General features: G+C 31.1%; 12 protein-coding genes across 12 annotated transcripts; 7 read left to right on the top strand and 5 right to left on the bottom strand.

The window, feature by feature from the left end:
* Positions 1–19: 19 nt before the first annotated feature.
* On the top strand, positions 20–1,987 carry cand_011640 (leucine rich repeat family protein; the record flags this gene model as incomplete). The annotated part of the gene is made up of 1 exon (XM_067211403.1): positions 20–1,987. The coding sequence occupies one exon, from the start codon at positions 20–22 to the stop codon at positions 1,985–1,987; it is 1,968 nt and encodes a 655-aa protein (XP_067067023.1).
* A 41-nt stretch (positions 1,988–2,028) lies between these two features.
* On the bottom strand, positions 2,029–2,702 carry cand_011630 (uncharacterized protein; the record flags this gene model as incomplete). Its single annotated transcript, XM_067211402.1, has 3 exons — positions 2,029–2,065; positions 2,119–2,228; positions 2,286–2,702. 3 exons carry the CDS (start codon positions 2,700–2,702, stop codon positions 2,029–2,031), a joined length of 564 nt encoding a protein of 187 aa, XP_067067022.1.
* A 215-nt stretch (positions 2,703–2,917) lies between these two features.
* cand_011620 (zinc C3HC4 type domain-containing protein) lies at positions 2,918–5,113 on the top strand (the record flags this gene model as incomplete). The annotated part of the gene is made up of 2 exons (XM_067211401.1): positions 2,918–2,976; positions 3,115–5,113. 2 exons carry the CDS (start codon positions 2,918–2,920, stop codon positions 5,111–5,113), a joined length of 2,058 nt encoding a protein of 685 aa, XP_067067021.1.
* Positions 5,114–5,504: 391 nt separating this feature from the next.
* Positions 5,505–7,706, bottom strand: cand_011610 (uncharacterized protein; the record flags this gene model as incomplete). The annotated part of the gene is made up of 1 exon (XM_067211400.1): positions 5,505–7,706. One exon carries the CDS (start codon positions 7,704–7,706, stop codon positions 5,505–5,507), a length of 2,202 nt encoding a protein of 733 aa, XP_067067020.1.
* A 284-nt stretch (positions 7,707–7,990) lies between these two features.
* Positions 7,991–10,399, top strand: cand_011600 (TPR repeat-containing protein; the record flags this gene model as incomplete). Its single annotated transcript, XM_067211399.1, has 1 exon — positions 7,991–10,399. One exon carries the CDS (start codon positions 7,991–7,993, stop codon positions 10,397–10,399), a length of 2,409 nt encoding a protein of 802 aa, XP_067067019.1.
* Positions 10,400–11,161: 762 nt separating this feature from the next.
* cand_011590 (HSP90 protein) lies at positions 11,162–13,675 on the bottom strand (the record flags this gene model as incomplete). Its single annotated transcript, XM_067211398.1, has 1 exon — positions 11,162–13,675. One exon carries the CDS (start codon positions 13,673–13,675, stop codon positions 11,162–11,164), a length of 2,514 nt encoding a protein of 837 aa, XP_067067018.1.
* A 473-nt stretch (positions 13,676–14,148) lies between these two features.
* cand_011580 (proteasome subunit Alpha type 2) lies at positions 14,149–14,859 on the bottom strand (the record flags this gene model as incomplete). The annotated part of the gene is made up of 1 exon (XM_067211397.1): positions 14,149–14,859. One exon carries the CDS (start codon positions 14,857–14,859, stop codon positions 14,149–14,151), a length of 711 nt encoding a protein of 236 aa, XP_067067017.1.
* A 521-nt stretch (positions 14,860–15,380) lies between these two features.
* Positions 15,381–16,205, top strand: cand_011570 (transcription factor E2F dimerization partner domain-containing protein; the record flags this gene model as incomplete). Its single annotated transcript, XM_067211396.1, has 1 exon — positions 15,381–16,205. The coding sequence occupies one exon, from the start codon at positions 15,381–15,383 to the stop codon at positions 16,203–16,205; it is 825 nt and encodes a 274-aa protein (XP_067067016.1).
* A 184-nt stretch (positions 16,206–16,389) lies between these two features.
* Positions 16,390–18,054, top strand: cand_011560 (carbohydrate kinase domain-containing protein; the record flags this gene model as incomplete). Its single annotated transcript, XM_067211395.1, has 1 exon — positions 16,390–18,054. One exon carries the CDS (start codon positions 16,390–16,392, stop codon positions 18,052–18,054), a length of 1,665 nt encoding a protein of 554 aa, XP_067067015.1.
* A 183-nt stretch (positions 18,055–18,237) lies between these two features.
* Positions 18,238–20,988, top strand: cand_011550 (uncharacterized protein; the record flags this gene model as incomplete). Its single annotated transcript, XM_067211394.1, has 1 exon — positions 18,238–20,988. The coding sequence occupies one exon, from the start codon at positions 18,238–18,240 to the stop codon at positions 20,986–20,988; it is 2,751 nt and encodes a 916-aa protein (XP_067067014.1).
* A 70-nt stretch (positions 20,989–21,058) lies between these two features.
* On the bottom strand, positions 21,059–22,516 carry cand_011540 (PAP 25A associated domain-containing protein; the record flags this gene model as incomplete). The annotated part of the gene is made up of 1 exon (XM_067211393.1): positions 21,059–22,516. The coding sequence occupies one exon, from the start codon at positions 22,514–22,516 to the stop codon at positions 21,059–21,061; it is 1,458 nt and encodes a 485-aa protein (XP_067067013.1).
* Positions 22,517–22,694: 178 nt separating this feature from the next.
* Positions 22,695–24,158, top strand: cand_011530 (protein phosphatase 2C; the record flags this gene model as incomplete). The annotated part of the gene is made up of 1 exon (XM_067211392.1): positions 22,695–24,158. The coding sequence occupies one exon, from the start codon at positions 22,695–22,697 to the stop codon at positions 24,156–24,158; it is 1,464 nt and encodes a 487-aa protein (XP_067067012.1).
* Between the last annotated feature and the right edge of the window lie 55 nt (positions 24,159–24,213).

The raw sequence follows: 24,213 nt of genomic DNA, 5'->3' as shown, positions 1-24,213 counted from the left end.
GGTATTAATAAAATATATGATGTTAGAATCTGTAGTCAATATTAATAATACAACTTATCTAAATGGCTTTTTGGAGCCTCAGGTAGTGAGATTATCTAATGGAAGGTTATTCAAACCTATTTTGAGGAATTATTCTGACAGGGCTATTAATGAGATATACCAATGTCTAAGAAATCAAGGAGTAGCTATCACAGAATCTTTTCTATTTGGATTGAGTGGCCCAAATCGTGAAACTATTAAGCTTTGTGGATGTAGTGGTGTAAAGACCAGTGCATTGAACTATGTCTTGTTCCATAGTCCAAATATAAGGATCTTGGATCTCAGTAATTGCCTACAGGTTAACAACAGACTAATACGTTCAACAATTAATAATTGTGGAAAATTGAGAGAACTTTATATATCAGGCTGTAAATTGGTTACTGATTCTGCTTTTTCTCCATATATGTTTTCACCTACCTTTGTGCATAGTGTAAGTAACTTGACAGTATTAGATGTAAGCAATTGTCCACAAATAACAGACTTAGGTTATATTATTAAACTTGCTCCTAAAATTGAGAGATTAAATGTATCTAATTGTCGTAATTTAAAAGGTTCAACATTTACTAATCTTCTGGAATCTGCTATATTTTTAAAGGAATTAAATATTTCATCTTGTGATAGCATCAAAGATGAAGATATAAAAATAAATTTAATGGGTAATTTACTTTTGGAAAAATTAATTTTGGGGAGATGTAAATTCTCTTGTGAAATACTATCAGCATTATTCTCAATTCTACCAAATCTCTTACATTTAGATCTACGTTACAGTTTAAATATTAATGATAGTATAATTAAAATATTATCAATATCTTCACCTAATATTGAAAACTTAATTTTAAGAAGTTGTGCAGGTATTACAGACTACTCATGTTTTCTATTAATGAACCGACTTTTGAAAATTAAATGTTTGGATTTATCTTGGTGTCCAATGTTATCAGTCAAATCACTATATTATTTAGCTCTTAGGTTTAGTAATTCAAATACTTCCTCACTAACAAGTCTCTCTTTAAGTCAAAGCATCAATTTAGACCAATATATTGAAAATTCTACAATTAAAGAATCTTCTTCATCAATTCTAGATAATATTTCAACATTTTCTTTAACAGATGAATATTCTGAAGAAGCTTGCACAAAAAAACAGAGAGTTAATATGAATAATGAGGAGTCTGAAGATATTAATATGGGGGATTTGGAATCTAAAATAAATGATTTAATCATTTCCTTAAATATAAGTAGTAGCATGACTGGAGGAGGAAGTATACCTTTATCATTATGTTGTATCTTAAAGCAAAATGAGAAGAGTTTGGAGACTTTAGAATTGGATGGTCTAGCTAATCTTGTTACCAGAGATGTCTTACTTTGTATTGCTAATTGTCACAATCTCAAAACCCTTACTATTAGTTTAAATGGACACCAACAACTTTGTAATGATCTAATTCAGAAAATAGGCATATATTGCAAATATTTAAGAAATCTAACTTTAGATCTCTCGTTGCTTACATCTAGAGAAAGTCATACAAAATATATTGAAGCTTTAAACTCAAAGGTATTTCCTCAACTTGAACAAATTACTTTGAGAGCAAGTATTTCTTTAGGCCTTTCAAATGAGGAATTTCTAGCTATATCTAAAAATATGAGTAAACAACTCAAGTCATTGACAATAAATAACGTACAAGGTTTAACAAATGATTTTATAATGGCTAATCATACTTACTTCAGAGATCTGTTCATAAATTTAGATCACTTAACATTATGTAATAATGAAGATATTCAAAATTCCGAACTTCTAAAGCTTTTAAACTATTTAGTCAGTCCCATACATATAGAAATATTAAACTTTAAATATGCAGAAGAAAATCTTGCACAAACTCTCTGGAATAAATATAACTCACTCAGGAACTTAGTAGTTGTTAATATTCAAGTCAAGAGCATGCTGCAGAGGTTATAAACTTATATTGAAACAAAAATATTTAGTTTTATGTTTAATTCTTATTTTATGACTCGAATATTATGATGTTCTTTCCTGCTAACCAATAAAAACATAATGTGTTTTGTTCTGCGATATTCTTAAAAACTTACGATATTATTCTCCAGGTCGAAGTATCCAGTAATTCTGAATCATTAAAGTTTTTTATATTATCAACCATATAATGAGTTTGGTCTTCAAAACTTATTTTACCTATAAACTGCTAATAATTTCAAGCTAATCATATTTATTGATAGTTAAAGTTACATGCTAAACTTACACTGTAGCCAGACAAGACATCTGTCACTTCTACCAATGATCCAATATCAAATTTATTCTTATCAGATGGTGGACAAGTCATAAATTCACTTTTTATTTTTTCCAGTATCTTGTAATAGCATTCCTTACTTTTTTGGAATTTCCGTTTCATTTTGATTTTATATTCGTTATTCTTAAGGGTTTGCATAGATTCCTCACGATTATTTATAGTGTTAAGTACTTTATCTAAGTTTTTAAGAGGTTGTATGCCGAATGGAAATAATAAAGAAGCTTTCCCCAAGTTATCTAGTGATTCAATATTTGGGTTGGGTAGTTTCACCAACTCAGGATATTCTAAAGCTTTCTTAGCATCAAAGTGGGGACTTTTAAAGTCAAATATATCTTTATTAAAATCCTTAATTATTGGTTTTTTTTTCATCTTTAGTTTTATTCACTAATTAGTACAAAGTTCTGTTCATTTTGTTAAAATTCTAAATTTGTACTTTCTGCACAAAAGTTGGGACCATAGATTGGGGTCTAGGGTTATCAAGGCGCGTTAATTACCAAAAACCTTAGAGCTTTTCTCTTTATATTCTGTACAAGCTCTTTTTTTTTTTTTTGTCTAAGGGAGATTGCAGAAAATTTCATTTATTAATGTCAAAACTGCTTCCAATATGTGGACTAGTTAGTAGTACATTAGCATGTAATTTCTGGTAAGTTAGAGGTTTCTTTACTTCTTTTAGTTTGGTATACTTGACATTGACTCCCATAAATCTGGTTCTATAAGCTAATCTTAATGACTTCTATACTATTAGATAATTGCATAATTTTTTAAATTTCTTTGTATTTAGGTCTATAAGTGGAAATAGTGATTTATGGGATGTGGCTCATCTAGCCCTTCCTTTTATTATATATATAATTATTGGATTTTGTATAAATTTTCATAAGATCTGTACCAAGGTGTTTTTAGGAGAATTGAAATCTTATGAAATTCGGCATTCACGCATAGTCATTGCAGATTTTGTATTAAGTTCGTTACCTTACATATTAATTGTTTCTGGTTTTAATGTAATAGATATAGCATGTTGGGTTTTGTGGTTGACTCCATTTGCGTGTATTAGAGTTTGTCTGGCTAATATCGAAGATAGAGTTGAGAATTCTGTGGCATTTGGGGGAATTAATGGACTTTTTATTAGAAGTTCATCAAATACATCACCTGAAGTACAAACTGTACAGTTTACTTCACAGCCAGCCTCACCTACTCCAATTAGAGATAATATATCTTTTGTTAATAAAATGAATATGTATAATAAAGCTTGCAGATATATAGAAATATTAATTTTGAGAGTTAGACAATATATAAGAGAAAGTTTCCATAAATATTTACCTTTATGGGTAGTTTCTAGGACAATCTCTGGTAGATACTTGACACCTTTTAATATAATGGATAATAGAAGACAACATAATTCTTCAGTATCTTCCGAAGCAACTTTATACCTGTTTTTGTTATTTCTAATGTATATTTGTTTGAGTGTTATTGGCCATGGTCTTTTTTTTGATGTGGGTTACTCACTAAAGTTACATATAGCCTATGAACCAATTAGTTTGTTTATGCTTTGGATAAAAACCTTAATTCGCCTTCCTTGCATTAGAAGTGTATTATCTAATATTAAAGGAAATGTTGAAGACTGGAGTTTTTATATACAACAATTTGTAGATATTTCTATGAATATCTTTACACTTTTTACATATTTACATGTACTAATTGCATGGGGAACAAGTAGATCCTTTTGGGAAATGATTATTTGGATTAGTTTGGGATGGTTTAAACTTAGAACAGCTTTTAAATATGTAGTACTAGCATATAATAAGATCCATTATCGAATTACAATTGATTCTATACTGCGAAATAATACAATGGAACATATTGATTGTGATATGATTACATCATCTATTCATTCAGGTGGGGAATCCTTTAAAAGGAATATTTCGAAAACAAATAAGGATGAAAATAATACATTTAAATTTAGCTTTTGTGATCCTTCAACTTATATCTGTGTTATTTGCCGTGAAACCCTAGAAAGTTCGGAATCCCAGAGGCTTATTTGTGGACATGTATTCCATTATCAATGTTTAAGACGATGGCTTGAAAACGACATTACTTGCCCAATTTGCAGAACTCCTGGTATACCTCCTGCTGCTGTAAAGAAACTTCAGCAGTTAAAATCTCTTGAACAACAAGTCTCAATTACAGATAACTTATATACAAACATATTAAATGATACTCCTAATCAAAATTATTCTGAAAATGAGAATGATAGTATGACTCAGTTCCAAACAGCCAGGCAATATCTATCTCCACAATTTATATCCCCAAGTAGAGAAGAGATGGATGTAAACTTATCAGGAGAAAGTGGACCTGTGACATCTCCTCTTAAATCGTCATCACTTATACATAGTGAGTTGATCAGTAACTCATTGAGGAATTCTAGAGATTCTGTAAGTGAAAATCTTACCAACCCACATAGACTATGCCCTGGAAATCTTTTGAATGCAGATTTAAAATCTTCAGATATACATAACAGGTTTACTGATAATGACAGAAGTACACCCACCCAAAGATCTACTTATAATGGATATAATAATTTAAACTCATCATTTAATGAGGGTGCAAGTTCACATCAATATAGACGAACATCTACACTCCTTTTTGATATGAAGGATTTATTGAAGTTAATTTTGCATTATTTGATTGTAAGAATGAATACCTGGTGGTCAACCTCTAGCCTTTCTTCTTTGGATGAGAATAACTCACCTGATAGACCTCAAGCACCTCTTGGAGGATCTTAGACTGGTACTTATATTAAATATGACTCAAACTTTTCATTCCTTATATGGATATAACTTTATTAAAAGATAAGGTTGTATATATTTTTGGTTATACTTTTTGGAAGTTTCTACATCTAAATTATTCTCAAAAAGTACCCTTTCTTTTAAAAATAAAATATTAATACAAACTGCAATTTGAATATTCAATATTGTAATACATACTATACCTTAAAGTGACTTATTCTTTTGTATTTTCAATAAATTTTGAGGTTGTGACTACATAAATTTGAATCTTATGAGTATCTTTATGTGCATATATTTAAACAATGACTAAAGTGTAAACAATCACTGGGATTTTATAATAGCACTATAATCTATATTTCAATTTCAACTATTCTTGTAATTTGAATGTCTAATCATTTCCAATACTCTGCTTCCATCTCTTTGCTGCATCTAGTAATTTGAAAGGAGCACTTCGTTTTTGTATAGATTCTGAGTCTTGTTGTACCTTAGAATCTGTAAATTCATCTTCAGGAAATACATATATTATGTTTGCTTCAATATAATTATTTCCTTTTTTCACACTTGGCTGTGTTTCTATTCTTGGTTGCATAGATTTAAGTTTTGATATCCAAATGTTATTCTCTTTTGTGTTATGTATACCAGTTACCTGAATTTTCTCTTCTAATAGTAACCAAAATCTCAAAATAGTATACCGTTCGTAGTCTAATTCCTGTTGCTTATATATTTGTAAGGTGTTCTGCAGGAAATTCCTAGCAAGATCTACAGAATTAAATTTCCAAGTTAGAAAAGAAGCATAGTCTATCACTACTTGGGGATGCTGTGTTTTCTCTAGTAGTCTCTCATATATACTTTTAGCCTTTTCTAGATTCTCTTTTTCCAGCAATATATTTATATAACCCTTCCAAAGAATTTCTGGGGTATCTAATTCAGGCATTGCAATTCCTGACTCTGCAATTTTCATAGCTCTTTCTAGCTCCTCCAACTTATATTCAAATTCCATGAAATCAGACCATATTTTGGCAGACAAAGGATTGGATTCAATAAACTTGGTATATAAGATCCTGCATCTATCTAGATTCCCCAGCTTATATTCCATATCAATATAATAGCGAAATAAGTCAGGAGATGATGTTTTACCAAGTCCCTGTCCTAAAGTAGTTCTAGCCTTTTGTAAATCTAATTGACGAATATAAAATTCTGCATAATACCTATAAATGTCTGATAGTACTACTTCAGAAGACTTAATACGTTCTTCATCAATATATGACATCTTCCTTATGGTAGTCCCACCAACCCACTTTACAAGTTTCTCAAAGATTTCCTTAGTTTCATCTAAATTTTGAGATTTCTCTAAATAGTTGGCAAATAATAAACATGAATACATAAACTTTTCCCATATAAATGAGTCATTCACAGGTGGGGGATTTTCTATAAGTTCTTTAGATAATTGCAGTATAGAATTAGAATCCAAGTAGTGAATAGCAAATATTCCATAATCAAACCAAGTGTCATAATCTAAAGGATTTTCTTTAATTGCCTCCATGTACATATCAGACTTTTCATTAATCCAAAAACTACTTTCATCAAGTCTCTCTTCGGTTTGTATTTTATGAAGTGACATCAACTGTTCCTTGAGAGCCACTCTCTCTAAAGGTGTTGCAATTAATTCTAGACCTTTATTAAGTATATCTATTGCATTATCAAACAAATTCTGATTTAATTCTATATTAGCAAAAAACAAAAATAGTTTTGCACCAAAATCTACTCTAAGTTCTTCATTATTTTCTAAGTATTCTATAGCTAACTGGTATACCTGCTTTACACCTTTCAAATTATCATGAAGTAATTCAAATTTACCAAATAAAATGAAAGCTACCTCACTTGGTCTACTAGAAATATAATCAATAAATACTCTGCGAGCCAAATCTATCTCTTTGCAACGTTCCTCAAACTTTATATAAGATAGGTAAGCCTTGTCATCAGGTTTCCATTTAATCCATTTACCATATATATAACGAGTATTAATATAGTTACATAGGATCTCCTCCATTTGGCAATATCTATACCAGAATTCATCTTGACGAGGTAAAAGCTTAGTTACTCGTTCAAAAAGATTTCTGGCTCCATTTATATTCCCAACTACAATCTCCATATGTATATAACGCCTCCATATAACTGTATTCTCATAATCTACCTGTAAAGCTCTCTCAAAAATTGACCTTGCCCTATTATAATCCTCTTGTATTATTTCCCACTTAGCATAATTCAAATATATACCAATTTGCCACTTTTTTCTACGTATAGCATCCTCAAATTCTTTCCTCCTTTTAATTCTGTAGTCATCTATTTCATCTCTATCCTGTAGCTCCACAGAACCATACTTAGTTATTGCTAAATTCCTACCTTCATCTATTTCTTGTGAGTGAAGCAAGGATTCGCGTAAGATCTGTTCCATAGTTATTTGTATTGGAGCTGGAGACTTATTTTTTACTCCATCAGAAGATCTTCGATGATATGTTGAGATATAGGTAGAGATATCTTTATCCCTTTCTGAGGTATTTACCTCAGGTACAGAGTTATCTTCATTCATTTTTACTTTTTTAAAGATCTTTGGATCTTTAAGAGGAGTAGTAGTAGTTTAGATTTGCCCATTACTAGTACCATTGCAAAGTCTGCGGGATTTTTAGCGCCTTTATCACCGGCATAGTGAAATATTTCTGTTTGTGGGCTGCTTACTCTATGTCAATTTTTCTTTTCCTTCTCCCCCCCTTTAGGAAAAAGAATTCAAGGAAAGTTAATATAAGACAAACCATAGGTTGTGGTTTTTATCTGTAGGGGAGTCTGTTTTCGTGCTAACAAAGGCACTTAGCCAATATGGCAGAACACGAAATATTGCGAATTTTGGATTATCTTGGAAGGTGGCAACTTTCAGACCATATTTCCTTTTGGAGTGAAATCCTTTATAGCTTAAATAATGACAGAGATACTTGTATATCATTGGCTCAAACTTGTCTCAGAGAAGTCAATTTTACTCAAGCCTATAAGTTTTTAAAGGAAGGACTGAATAAAAAAAATTATACAGAGAATACTCAACCTTCTGAAGAAGGAAATAATAACTTAGATGAGTCTGAATTACTTTGCAGATATCTTTTAACTCAATGTTGCATTAAACTTGGGAAGATACAGGAGGCTGAAAATATATTTACAAGTTGTTTTGTCGGGACATTGTCTGAACTATTAAATAATTCGACAATATCTCCTTCAATATCCCCAAAGTCATGGAAAGGAACACCTATAGTAAATTCCAATAATAAAACAGCATCAGATATGTTTTTATCTCTATGTAGCAATCCAATTTTACTAATTAAATCTATTCATAATGGCTCTTTAAAGATTCCCGGAGAGTCTGCTGGGCTTTATCTTATGGGAAAGTTATTTGAACTGTTAGATTTAAAATTGGCTGCTTTATACTGTTATGTGATAGCTGTTGATTGGAATCCAATACTATGGAAAGCTCATGAACGCTTAGTTTATTTGTCATGCCAAATGCCCCAAGAATTGGCAAATATTTGTTGTAGCTTGAATACTTGGAGCGAAAAGTACTATGAACTAGAGAATATAAGTGTTAATGGTAGTCTCTCATCTTGTTTATCTATCTATGCTGAAGAGTCAAACAGGTGGACTGTTAAGAAAGTTCAAGATGGAAATCTAATCGTAACTTTGAGAGGAACTTCTGAAAGTGAAGACTGTATATGTTTGAATATTGCAGATTTTTTTTACAACTTAGAGGATTTCAGTTCTCCTAGACAACAATATAGATATAAATCATTTTATTTATGGTTAGAGTCTGTACAAAGTGGACATATAGCAACTTCTTTAAAATGGCCATATTCTAAATCTTTTGACAATAACTTTAAAAATTCAGAATCAACAGCAAAATGGAATGTGATTGGTTCAGATAGGGTAAATAAAGCAATGGTAGATATTAAATGTAATAATGAAAATAAATATAGAGATTCTAGTTGTGAGCTAAGATCTGGTTCAATATTTGAGATATTATTACCTTTAGCAAAATTACTGTATCAATCGGAATGGTATCAATGTAACGGCGTAATTAAAGCTATTGAGTCTTTCCCAGAACCTCTTAGTAGACTTAGCCTGGTGATAGAATTACATGTAAAGGCTTTATTTGAATCGAGTTTATGGGAAGAGTGCAATAATTTATGCTCTAAGATAAACCCACATGATAATCGCCAGCAATGGATAAATTGTTTAGATTTATATAGTTCTTGCTTGTGGCAATTGAAAAGGAGCGTTGAATTAATAAATTTGGCAAATTTAGTTCTTCAGTTAGTTGAGAAGGATGTTCCTCAACTCTGGGTTGTGATTGGAAATTGTTTTTCACTTCATAGAGAATATGAAAGTTCAATTAAATGTTTCAAAAAGGCCGTACAATATAACCCAGGATATATATATGCATATACACTAATTGGGCATGAATTTTCGATCATAGAGAAATATGATGAAGCTATTCAAATGTATCAGAGAGCCTTAAAATTGGACCCAAGGTGTCACAGGGCTCATTGGGGAATAGGTTATGTATGGTTTAAACGTGAGGAATATTATCAAGCTAGAACACATTTTAACATTGCTCTGCAAATATTCCCCAATAATTCTACTTTAATTCACTATTTAGGGCTCTGTTATCTTATAACGCATGATTTTCTCACAGCTTATAATACATTTCAAAAGGGAATATTGAGAGATCCTAGAAATCCATGGCTGAAGTATCATGCTGGAGTTGTATTGCTTGAGCTTGAAAGATATGAAGAAGCTCTAACTATGCTAACTGCAGCCCATCGTCTAGCATCAAATGAGCCTAATATACATCTATATCTTGGTAAGATATACGCTCAACTTACTAGGAAGGATAAGGCACTGCGGCATCTTAATATAGCATTTGATCTGACAAAAGACATTAATGAAAAACAAATAATCTTAAATTTAATGAAAGATTTGGATGATGGTATACCTTTAGATAGTAATAATGCACATAAAGTTAATGGGAATGGATCTAGTACTAGTGTCAATAGTACATTTAGTAACAAGATATTGTCTTCATTTAGAAATCATCACTTCTTTCCAATACGTAGTGATCCCCCTAATCCATTTACATATCAGCAATCACAAACACCTCATACTCTTCCTACATCTTCAAATACACCAATGATTACAAATAATCATTCATTATTGCTATCTTTTATGCCTGGAAATAATCCTTGAAGAGAACTAAATGAAATAGATCACCTTAAAAAGTTCCGATTAAGCTCTTCTAAAGCATATACTATTAATTTAATATTGTATTATAGTCTAATATGACAATAAAAATTAATTAGGATTATTTTTTCAAATGTTATCTCACTATATAATTATATCTACATTATATATAAGATGTAAAAAGAATACTTTTGAAAATAAAAGATCAAATTTCGTGATACCTAAGTAATCACGGAAAACTTCAAAAAGTCAATTTTTAATAAGAAGTTACTTTAAATATATTTGGAACTCACGAAGTGAGATATATAGATGGGTAACTTAGATAACTATTATTTGAGGTTCTAAGTTAGTTAAAGAGCTTATAAAAATAATACTGAACCTAATCACACTTTCAAATTATGTTTTCTAACGTAGGAAATACTTGAAATAATTCTATCAATTTATTTTTTTTGTTTTACTGTTTATTTGTAGACTTAAGTATTTAAACTTCTAAGCCAAGTTATAACCAAATACTCTGAAATTAACTAGAAATCACCGAAATAACTAGTTTTAAATCTCTTGAAGTAGAGCTGTGAGATACCCCAGATATATCTAAATTTGATATTTACCTTGACTCGTCTATATAGATACAAAGTTGTGAAATTCCAATTTAGTGAGATCTTATTGTAAAAAAGGTCAAAAATTATTGATCTATTTAGTCAACTACAGCTAAATAACTAGTCAATGCAACGAAAATTCCAAAAGTTGATGAAAGTCCTATTCTACATATTAAAGCTCATCACGTTTTGATTCATCAACTTGATTGTCAACTTCATCAGCTTCATCAGCTTCATCAGCTTCATCATCTACATCTTTACCACTCTCTGTGCTGTCACTACTACCTTCAACTGCTGGTAAGTCCAAGTGATTAATCTGCTCATTATGATTCAAACCAGACGAGGTAAGGACAAGTTTATACATATTAGAAGCAAATTCATTTGGATTATCCAATTCAAACCCTGAAGCAATAGTGGCAAGGTTATGAATAGTTCTAGCTAAAGACTTTGCTTCATCAGTATTATCTGATTGTACAAGACTCAACAATTTCTGTACTAAAATGTGATGGGGATTTATCTCCATATGACGATTCTTAATATTCATATTTCTATTATCAGCAAATGTTTGAGCCTTTTGTATTTTCTGCATAAAGGCAGATTGCCCCCATGGTCCAGCTGTCAAAACAGCAGGATCATGAACTAAGCGCTTGGAAACTTCAACTTTGAGTACATCTGGTGAAAGTGAATCCTTGAGGAACTTCAGTAAAGGTTCAAAATGCTTGGTAAGACGTTCATGATAAGTCTTCTCATCTTCAGTTTCATCGAAGGGACGGACTTCATTCTTCTCAATACTTGATAGCTTAAAGCCTTCCAATTCAGGAACTCTAGCAATACAAGGTTCATCTACTCCTTCAGTTAGGAATATTACTTCAACATCGTGCTTCAAAAATACAGAAACCAAAGGATTCTTTAATAATGCAGAAGGTGAATCACCAGATATGTAGTAAATGGTCTTTTGATCAGGTTTCATACGTTCAATATATTGAGATAAGAAGATTGTTTTATCAATGCTCTTTGAAGAGTGAAACTTAAGTAATTTCACTATTTTAGAACGATTGGACTCATCATCATAGCAACCAAGTTTCAGATTCTTATGGAACATGTCATAGAACTTATCATAACTAGTTAATAACTTCTTAAACTTCTCCTTCTCTTCTTTAGACTCAGACTCATCTACCTCACTACTTAATTCCTGAGCCTCTTGAGTCTTCTCTGCCTTTATCTGTTCTGTTTGAATCTGTTTAATCATATCCAAAATCTTACGAACAATCTTCTTACTAATAACTCTAATAATTCGACTTTGTTGTACATGTTCCCTAGCAACATTTAAACTAATATCATCACTATCAACAACTCCTTTAATAAAATTTAAATATTTTGGAAGTAAATCCTCTACCTTGTCAGTAATGAGAACTCTCCTAACATATAACTTAATATTTCCAGATTTACCCATATAAGCATCAAACATATCATGAGGGGGATGTGATGGTATATACAGTAAAGCCTTAAATTCTATTTCACCTTCTGCTGAAAAGTGTAAATGACGCATAGGTTCCATATAATCATGTGTAATGCTCTTATAAAATGCTGTATATTCCTCAGAAGTAATATCTTCCTTGGGGCGTAACCATATAGCTTTCTCAACATTGACTAGCTCCCAACGTCCTTTGGATACCTCAGATTCAGAAGACTCTGATGAATCTTCAGTTTTTTCCTTTTTTGGAGTCTCAGGATTATATATATATATTGGGAAACTAGTAAACTGTGAATATCTTAAAGCTAGCTCCTTAAGTTTAGAGAAACTTAGAAATTCTGTAGAATCCTCCTTAAGAGTCAAAATAATTGAAGTACCTCTACCAAGAGTATTGCCACGAGGATCTAGACTAATTCTAAATGAAACATCGGCATTTGACTCCCATACATATTGCTCATCTTCATTACTCTTAGATATAACTGTCACTCTATCAGCTACCAAAAATGAAGCATAGAATCCTACACCAAATTGCCCAATAAGATTCAAATCTCCTCCCTTAGCTAGAGATTCCAAAAAGTTTGCCGTCCCAGATTTTGCAACTGTACCTAAATTAGTAACTAAATCATGACGGGTCATACCAACACCAGTATCAGTAATAGAAATTGTACGCTTGTTCACATCATATGATATCCGAATTTCCAATTCAGTCTTATCTCCAAGAAAACTCTTATCAGTAACGGAGGTAAATCTAGCCTTTTCTAGTGCATCTGCAGAGTTAGATAGTAACTCTCTCAAGAAGACATCCTTCTGAGAATACAAGGAATTAATAATAATATCCATCAGACGTGATACCTCAGCTTGGAATTCATAGCTTTCACTAGACTTCTGAATTAAGAGCTCTTCATCAGTACTTAAACCTGGAGCTGGAGCTGGGGAAGCTTCATCAACTATAACATTGTCCATATCCTCCATACCTCCCATACCTCCCATACCTCCCATACCTCCCATACCTCCCATACCTCCCATATCCCCCATATCCCCCATACCTTCAATATTACCTAAATTATCCAAATCTCCAATTCCTCCAGAATTAAGACCCTCAAGCATAGAACTGTCTAAGTTAATACCCTCAGGGACCCCAGAAGTCTCACCACTGTTAGATGACCAAAGACATAGACTAATTATCAGTAAATAAAATATATAATATAACATCTTTAATACTTCCAATTAAATTCCAGAATTTCCAAAATTAACTTAATTAGTATAAGTGAACTCACTACTTTGTTGCCAGTGGAGCTACTAATAAGGGTGGGGGGTGAGGGGAAGGAGGGGGTATCGATAAATTGGCGCTATCTTCTGAGTGGCTTTTTAATTGCTGCTACACACACTTAAACTCCCCACATCAAAATAATGTGGCTTATATATATTTCACAAAGCTATTTAGAAATTAGTTAAAAGCTTGTTTATAAACTTTTTAAAATTACAATCAGAATTCTTCTTATTAAAATAAAACTAGTAATATAATATAGGGAGGACAACCGATTATTAAGGAAAATTTAGAAATAAATTTAACACGAACTATGTAGAATCTATGGAGATATTAAAAGTCTAACGTGTCTAGTACTATAAAGTAAGCTCTATTAAAGATTTCACTAGATCTCTGGGTCCCACTATGTATATAGATATTACTCTACTTCGCCTAAATAGTCCTTGATTTCCTCTGATGATAAGGTGGTGAAAATCTTATTTTCACCTATGTAGCCTATCTCTACATTATTTTCATTCATTGCCCCTTCAAAACATTCTTTAAGAGTCAAAAGTGCTGTATGTATTGCATCCTCAATTTCTATCTCAGAGTTGTATCGTTTTTCCAAAAATGATTTTGCGTTCTGCATATCTTTACCAATAGCTGAAGCCTTCCAACTAAAGTATGCCCCAGATGGGTCTATTTGGTATAGTTTAGGTTCTTTTCTATGATCAAATCCAGCTACTAGGAGTGATATTCCAAATGGCCTTACACCTCCAGATTGAGTAAATTCCTGCATTACTGCTGCTACTTCTCTAACTAATTCATTTACAGGAATTTCTTCATGGTATGTTGCAAAATATCTTTGAGCTACTTTCCTACTCCTCTTTAAAATTACCCGGAAATCAGCTGGCATCCCTGCAAAACAGCATCCAATTCCTTTAGTTATGTATTCGATCTTTCTTATTGAATTTTGTTCAATTAAAGCTGTTGATACTTTTTTTTCACTTGCAATAACGACACCATTTTTCGCTTTAATACCCAAAGCTGGCCTACCATGATTATTAACAGCATTCAGAGCATATTCTATTTGAACAAGCTTTCCTGAAGGACTGAAGGTTGTTAATGAAAATGAATAATCACTATCCATAACTCTTACAGTCTATTTGATATAGGTACTTTATAATTTGCTGCCAGAATCTGTAATATATTATTTATTATCAATTTTTTTTGAGGGGTCTCAATTTAGATGAGCGGTTCCCCCCTTGAATTCTAGCATTACTAAAGTACTTTGTTTATACTAAAATTACAAGATTTATATAATTCTAGGACTTAAAGAGACATTGATTTAATTAAATAATATAATTTATCACGGATAATGAATAAATTTACCTTCTTTATTTTCAACCAAATCTAAAAAATTGAAAATTCCCCTTTATTTTAAAAGATTTAAATATATATTTAAATAAAAGGAATTTACTATACAAGTGTACCCTACTAATATGAAATTCTACGTAATGTAGATGGCTAAAGATAGGAATTTTTTGTATTTATTAATAATCGGATAGTTATAAATATATTATGGCGCCTATTTCCTATCCGTCATTTTTAGTTTGACTTTAGAAACCTCTTTTCTTATTGCAACCTATTACATTTAATAATATGTGATACATGTTGAAACGTGTACATAGTATGGATAATAATGAACCTAAAGTTGATAGTCATGCAATTAATAATACCAGTAATGAGACTGACAACTTTGTATTTGAAATGCTGACTACAGAAACAAATTCCAGAAATACACCTCAAGTATCTAATATAACCTCACTATCAAATGTGCGTAACAATGTAATTAACTCTACTATTCCAAGGGGTACTTTAAAACAAGTCGCAGTTAAAATATGTAGTCTATTAAAAGTTTGGAGAATCTCAACTCATAGTGATATTGCGGATATATTAATTATGGAATATTTAGGGCCAGTAGATCAAGAAAAGTATGCTTCTGATATATTATATCAAAAAAGTCGAGAATCTAGTGAAAAAAGTATTAGGAGGAGGGTATACGATGCTATTAATGTTTTGATATCTGCAACAATTATAGGGAGAAGTGGTAAAAGTATTACTTGGCAAGGAATATCACACTTTCTAAACTCCTTAAGACCCACAAATATAGATAAGTGTATAAATCCTCCAAATTTACAATCAATTCAAAAGCAATTACATGAAAATATTGATAAATATGAAAGGTTACAATACACACTTTCATCTTTAAAGACAATTATAGAATATAATTCTAAGAACAAGATATCAAATGAGCAAATTAAGCTCCCAAGTTGCATTCTTGTGACGAATTCGTCAGATATTGTTAATATAAAATGTACTTATTTTAACAATAGGAAGTCAGTGGCTATTCAAACCACTAATATTGTAGATTTCTTAGATCAGTTTGACATAATAAATAGAATTGCAATGAATATCAGGTTGAAGGAGCCATAAAGTATTTTTTTTTAGTGATATTTAAATCTAGTATAAAAGTAGATCTAAAGTCTACGATCTAGAAATATTCGGTTAATATAATTCTCTTGATAATTTTGGCCGCCCTTTTTTTCCTTTAAATTTGAAATCTCACTTGAACTTTTCTTACTCAAGTTGGTTCACCTAGATAGCTATAATATAGGGAATGGATAGTTGGTTAAATTTTTTTTATAGATGGAAAACTAGAACCAATCTTGATAATGAGACTTTACAAGATATGGATAAACCTGTAAGTAATGAGGATGTTTCATATAATAATAAACATAATTTGTATGATTGGTACCCACCTATGTCTCAAGGAAAACTTATTGATGCAGTTCGTAGTATTATACCTCAGCTTAATATGGATTTGAGAAAAGGTTCACTTGGAAAAATTGGGATTGTTGGGGGATCTTTGGAGTATACAGGAGCTTCTTACTTTGCAGGCATTTCTTCATTAACAATTGGAGCAGATTTATGCCATATATTTTGTACTCCTGAAGCTTCTTTACCTATAAAATCATACAGTCCTGACTTAATTGTGCATCCTCTATTACCATCTAGTAATTTTGAAGCAACTATAGAAGATTGCACCTTGTATATTGATAATATTCGAGTGTGGCTACCTAGAATGGACGTAATTGTAATTGGTTGTGGATTGGGAAGAAATAAAAATGTTTTGAAGGTTGTTTCAGAATTAATTCGAATTTGTAGATCTCTATCAGTACCACTTGTAATAGATGCAGACGGCCTATATTTAGTATCCCAACAACCAGAATTAATTTGCGGGTATAAACACTGTATATTAACCCCAAATACTGCAGAATTTTTTAGATTTGAGAAATCTATCGAATTATCCAATAGTATGAGCTCTGAAACTTTAATCCCAAATATCAAAGAGAATTCTCCTAAGAGTTATAGTCAAGCAGGAACAGCTACTGCTGCAACCTCATCATATAGCCATATTGAACTCAATGATAAAGTGAGTGATATTGAAATTATTGATAACAATATCAATATTCCACAAGTTTTACCGTTGGGAATGAATGAAGATCTAGATATTACATCTCCCTGTGAAAGAACACCTAATATAGAGTGCCCTTCAAATTTCAACAATCCTATTATATTCGAAATTTATGATGATGGAGAAGAAATAAACCTGTATAAAAATAGATGTATTACTTCTGATAGTGAAAAATCAGATATCCCAGAGAATAAGAGAAAAAGTTTCTGCAATACTAATCCTCTGAATTGGTGCTTTTATGAACATATTATATTAGAAAATTGTACACACCAAAAATACCAAAAAGATACTAAAGTAGAGGCCTTCACCCAGTTATCCCATTTAAATTATGAACAGATTTTCAATCAAATTACTAAGGTTGTTGATTTGAGTAGATCTTTTGGAAATGTATGTATTGTTCTTAAAGGTAAATTTGACATAATTACCAATGGTAGAGTAGTAGCAATTTGTAATTTATCTGGATCATATAAAAGGTGTGGTGGACAAGGTGATATTTTAGCTGGGTGTATTGCTCCCTTATTCTACTGGTCGATACAGAGTTTAACAAATACTATAGATGAAACTAGGTATTGCAACTCTCCAGATATTATAGCAGCTTATGGAGCTTGTTGTATAACTCGATTGTCAGCCCATATTGCTTTTAAAAAGTTTATGCGTAGTTTAAATGCTTCGCATATTATTGATGATTTATCTCATATCTTTAGAGCTGTATTTGAAACGAATTCGAATATTACTGCTAGCGACACTGAAGTTCATCTTTTATTTAATGACCCCACATCTCCGAAACATATACAAAGTATTGAATAGAATGTATTTAGTTTATAGATATTAGTATTACCTAATTTTTGATTATATATTTAACTCATCTTAAGGTAATTTGTGTGTTCTTTAGAGGGGGGAGGGGATGGAAATGCTGCGTATGCATGCATGACCACATGCAATTTTTTTTTAAATAAATTAATTTTTTTTGTGTAAATTTTTTGAGTAGAAATGACTTGCATAGAGCCAGGTTATATACACTTTCTGGATGAGAGCTATACTCTAGATGATTCAGAAATTAGAAATCTAGTTAGGAGATGCCTCACACAGATTAATAATGGAATAATTTGGACTATGGGACGTCCAGAAAATGGGAAAACAAACTTTTTATATGGTCAATCTTATAATGATTGCAACATGAGTGATTCAAATGTAAATGGAGGCATATTTGAAAAGGTAGTTCATTGTTTATTTTCAGAAATTAGATCACCCAAATATGGAATTGGTTTGTCAAGTTACTGCTATAGTATAGTAAAAGTCTCTTTTTTATTATTTCACAAAGATGAGTACACAAATTCAGAAATTATATTTGATGCACTTCAAGGATTAGATAATCCCCTTGAGCAGATATTAAAAAAAGAAAATGATAGTACCGGTGTATTAAATGTTTTACAAGTTGAAGTGAGAGAACCTGTTCATGCATTAAACATGTTAAAAGTAGCAAGGAAAATTCAACATGAAATTAATTCAATAAGTTATAATAGTGAAGAATATATCCCTAATATAAGATTTCACTCACTACTTGTACTCGAACTTGAATCTATTATTTTCAAATCTTCTCTAACAAAGGATTTAGAGAGTTATAACAATTTTATATATATCCTGGATCTTATTGGTGATCCCTCGTGGATAAATATGGAAATAGGTTTAAGTGAAGAAACGAGTGAATTACAGACAAGGAGTTTCATTGGAAAAATTTTGGCCTACTTACAAAATTCAAAAAATTACCCAATATGTCTGACTAAAACTTTAGTATATTGTATGTTAGATAAAAAATGTATTTGCATTGGCTATGTTACAGGAAATAATAATGATCAAATTATTTTCAAAGAGACAAATAGTAAGGAATATGAGAATATATGGTATGAAGATAGGAATGACTATAGTATTTCTCAACCTTCTATGTTTGGTTTACTAGATGAACTTGAGAGTTATATCCAAATTATAAGATGTAAATATGATTTGAATGATAAAGAAAATATATTAAAAATTTTAGCTGAAAAGAGTGAAAAAGATGAGCTATGTACTCTATTTGTAAACATTACAACAATTATCTATAGAATAACAGGAAAATTTGTTAGTTACTCAAATATACTGCTTAACATTAACGACATCATTACATTACTGAATTCAGATATAGAGGAATCAGATCATTTGGAGAGTCAGCTTAGTAATACTACAAATTCATTAACTACAAGTATAATCAATGAAATTATTACACTTTGGATGACAGATAAAAGAATAAAAGAAGATAATGTGGCAAAACTAACTGAGGGGAGTATAGAAGTCCAGAAATCTAATGATGATCTTGAAAATCTTAGTTCTATAATGGAAGAACTTTTATCGATGAGTTATTCACCATTTGAGGACTTTTCAGAAAAAGATGTAGATAGTTTGAATGATTTGAGCTGCTCAGAATCCCCATTCAATGAGCTTTGTTCAGTTAATGATCTTAATTATAAATTAGACGATAACACACCATCATTGACTAATGAAGATCAATCTGAAATTATTTCTTTTAAAAATAATTCATTAGAGTCAAATGTAAGCGAAATGAATTTTGAGTTGAATCATGAAAAATTGAAGGATAATATGGAAAATAAAGCTCTTTTAAGTCAAAAAATTGGATTTAGAAAGTCAAAGGATAACACAAATTTTAGTTTAAAGAGGCAACATAAGAAGTTTTATCAAGTTTATACAAAAAATAGAAAAGAAGGTATCTACGAAAAAAAAAATAAAAAAAAAGATATTTACCTGGATTCATCATCAGAAATATGGCTGGCTGTGAACAGAGCAAGAAGGCGTGTAAGAGAATATCGTTTAAGAGAACAATTGATGCATTCTCAGGAGCTATTAGAAATCCCTGAAAGTCAGGTTAAGAAAGATAATAAGACTTTAAGTTCATTAACAAAGGAAATAAGTCAAGTTACCAATAAAAAATCAGATCCATTTAAGATTTGGTGCTCTAAGTTTTTGGATTCCTCACCAAATAAAGTAGAAATCTTAGACTTACAAAAAGAAGATAGACAAATCCAGTTGTCTTCGTCACCACCATGCATTGAAAGCTTCACAGTTAAAATTATTCAAGACAAGCAGTTAGATAATAATGAAAATAGTACAAATAAGTTAAATTTAACAGCTTCTTCGAAAGATGCCGAAATACAGGTTTCTGAATTAGATATTATGGGGATAAACCATAGTATAAATAAGAATGAAATTGAAATAAGATCGTATGCAGATCAAATTCCAGATTATTCAGAAAAAGAAAAGATTACAGAAGTAATAAGTGATTTATATCAGTGGAATAAAGATCAAGTGAAAGGAACTATTAAGAAGAAAGATATACAATCACCAATAGTTCAGTTATCTTTAAAACAAGTGGAAAATTATAAGATTCTTGATAAAACTATAAAAAAAGTTGATACTGAATTAAAAAATCAAGTTCCAACCTATCGCAAAGTCTTTACTCAAAAACCAACAAGTGGAACTTACTATTTAGTCAATAATTATGTAGCATCTAATTCAAATAACAAGTTCGCCTTTCTTCCAAATGAGACAAGTTTGAAGTCTCCTCTACAACCGATAGTTTATTATCCTAGATTTTGGCATAATCCTCAACTAAATCAAATACAAAGTAGAATGGCTCTTATGCCTCATTACCAAAATTATTACAATCTAAATCAGAAATATATACGGGGTTAATGATTCAATAAAACTATTAAATTAATTAAGATGTTAATCCACTAATTTCTTAATATGTTATATTCAATAGTTATTTATTAGTTGAAGATTTTAAACAATCAAAATTCTCCATCTCTTGCTTTACCTGGTTAATAATATCCTTAGTAATGGTTGGAGGTTGCCTATAACTACTAACTGGAGTGCAATTATCATTTTCACGGCGTAGTCTGCAGTGGAAAAGTTCATCGTTCGTACATATTATTGAAGATAATATGCTGTATGACTTTGGATCTTTCGGTCTTCTGTTATGATTTTTAGAATATATATCAATAAATTTTTGCCTAGATTCTACAAGGTCCAAAAAAGCTAAACGAAAAGATTGTCTAACATCATTAAATTTATATGTTCCACGCCCAATATCATTATATGGAGGTAATGGTGATTCTAAAGAAAGAGTTGATTCAGAGCTGGAAATTTCCCTCGGAAAATATTCTCCTTTGTCTTTAACTTTAATTCCAGTACTGCTGTAATTGAATATTGTCCCGTATAATTCAAAGAAATCAAAAAGTAGATGTCCTAAACTAGTCATCTGATGTATAACTGATGAATATGAAGATATATGCTGCTGTATAAAGGATAGAATCAAACAAAATTGGGCATAAGATCCCAAACCTCCCAGATAAGTCTCATCCAAACCTCGTTGATGTAAAAATAACTTGATTGTAATAATCAATGGTCTCAATACATCAAATCTCTTTAAACATTCACAAATATGCTGAGTTGTATCAATACAACTCTCTTGATTCAGTGAGATATCTACAGAAATACATGATTCTGAATCAACAAATTTTATAATTGGTACTCTAGCAGTTAATATTAGTTCGAGGCCTGTACATAAGTCCCAATTCCTTAATGCATCAGCAAGTTCCCTTAACCTTCTCTTGGGACTTCCACTAACATTAAGGATACAAATATCCAAATCTCCAGTAGGAAGAGATAGACCGGTAAAAAAACTTCCAAAAGGTTGCACCTTTGAATTTGGCCACAAAGTATGTGACAAAAGCATTATTCGAGCAAGAATACGCTGCCTTAGAAACTTTTCAGCAGGTGTTAGTTCTAACCATCTTACAAGTTGTATTATCTCATTATTTAGATGAATGAAGTACATATTAGGACAATCAAATTTTAACTTCAGTAAGTATTGAGGTATAAATTCCCATGGTAACATCAGGCTTTCCACTTCAACATTCCTTTTTTTATTAATTTCAGAGTTATCAGATCTGATGTTAAAATATTCAGGATGCTCCCTTTTAATAATATTTCTTCTTTTCTCTGGATTATCTTTTACGTTATTTCCATCACGCCTACTATTTCTTGGTAAACTTATAAAGTCACTAGTTTCAATTACCTTCTTTACAGAAGGTTTAATTCTAGATTTCAATGTTTCTCTTAAGGTATCATTTAGGATTACAGCTTGCTCAATTTTTTCTTTATCCTCCAATAAATATGCATCAGGTCCACCGATAATATCAATGGTAGATAAACTCATTAAATAAGAATTATCATAAAATTAAGAGATATATAAACTAATAAACAATCTAAGTTATTAATGATCAATTTAAAGGTCATTCCTCTACTTCCTGGTTATTGAAATCAAAGATAACCTGGAGGAAGTGTTGAAAGCGCGTATATTACATTTTTATTTTGCCTATTACGTTTCTTCTTTTATGGAACGGAAAACAGAAAAATGTATAGAATATAAACCTTTGAAAATTAGATGTGTAAGTGGAGAGCCCTCAGTAAGTATGGATAACGTACAATCAATTCCTTTGTTTAATCCGGATAATCTTGAGATATGTGGATACAGTATTGACGAAGCTAGTGGTTGGTATTTACACAACAAAAGCTCATGGCTATATAATGATGAAGATAAGGTATATTTCGACAGTTCTACATCTCAATTATATACTTTTGATGAATCAGGACTTTCTTTGGTGGAGTTAAATACACAACAGGATAAATTCATACATGATTATGGAAGTGAGTGTGATAATTACAAGTACAAGAATGAAGACAAAGTTATATCATATGAATTAGACTGTGTCACTTCGCCTAAGGATGACGAATCTGATATATACTTAGAACTTGATAATGATATAATTGCTGGAAGTAATGTAAGGGTTAATAAGTTAATAAATGAAACAGAGTGTGAAGATAGGTTTATAACTAAGTTAAAGTTACCTATTGAGGTAGTAAACTCAACAAGTGAAGCTCTATGTTTCTGCTCTGCTGTATTTGATGGACATGCAGGTTCTAAATGTGTAGATTATGTTTATAATAATCTCTTAACCAATGTCTTATCTGTTTACTCACAAGAAATGTGTAGAAACAATGTAAATATACCAGGCCATATACCCGAAATTGGTGTAAATGAAATTAGTAAGAGTAATTTAAGTAATGAATCTTGTTCTCAAGAGATAAAGGCCCTCTGTAAAGGACTTGAAAAGGGTTTTCAGATTACAAATAATAATTATCTTGCTATTGCAAGGAAGAGACAATACTTTGATGGTACAACAGCGTCTGTTTGTTTAATATATGGTCCAGATCCTGTAGATGGAGAACTGAAGTTGATTCTAGCAAACTGTGGGGACTCTAGAATAATCCTTGGACGTTTGAACACTAACGGAGATGTTGAAAATGTAGTAGCACATAGACTAACTACAGATCACCGGCCATTTATTACAAGGGAAAGACAGAGAATTGAAAAGTTAGGAGGTTACATTAAAAATTGTGATGGGATCTGGAAAATGTTCCCAAGAACGAAGATTTTAGGAGATAAGCAAAATAATAAACCAAATAGCATAAGTGTATCAAGAAGTATAGGAGATTTACATATGAAAGAACCTACATTGTTGTCTACTTGGGAACCAGATATACGTATTGAATCTGTTGATATGGATAGAGATTTATTTTTAGTTTTATTGACAAATGGAGTTAGTGAATTTTTAAGTGATGAAGATATAGTAAAAATAACTAAAGAGAATTATTCAAAGAATCCCAATGAAATTGCGGAACTGATTACAAAAGCTGCGGAAAATAATGGAAGTAAAGATGATAAGACAGCTGTTGTATTGCTTTTTCAATGGTCAATTAATCGCCAGATAGAAGGTACTTGTCGAGAATATAAATAAGATTGATACGTGATTTTAAAATGAATATTAATAGAATTTTTTTAAATAATAATCA

This window comes from Cryptosporidium andersoni (genome assembly GCF_001865355.1).
Source record: "Cryptosporidium andersoni isolate 30847 chromosome Unknown contig_44, whole genome shotgun sequence".
Taxonomy (NCBI): domain Eukaryota; phylum Apicomplexa; class Conoidasida; order Eucoccidiorida; family Cryptosporidiidae; genus Cryptosporidium; species Cryptosporidium andersoni.
Note: the sequence above shows the minus strand (reverse complement) of the source record. Positions and strands in the feature narration are given on the sequence as shown.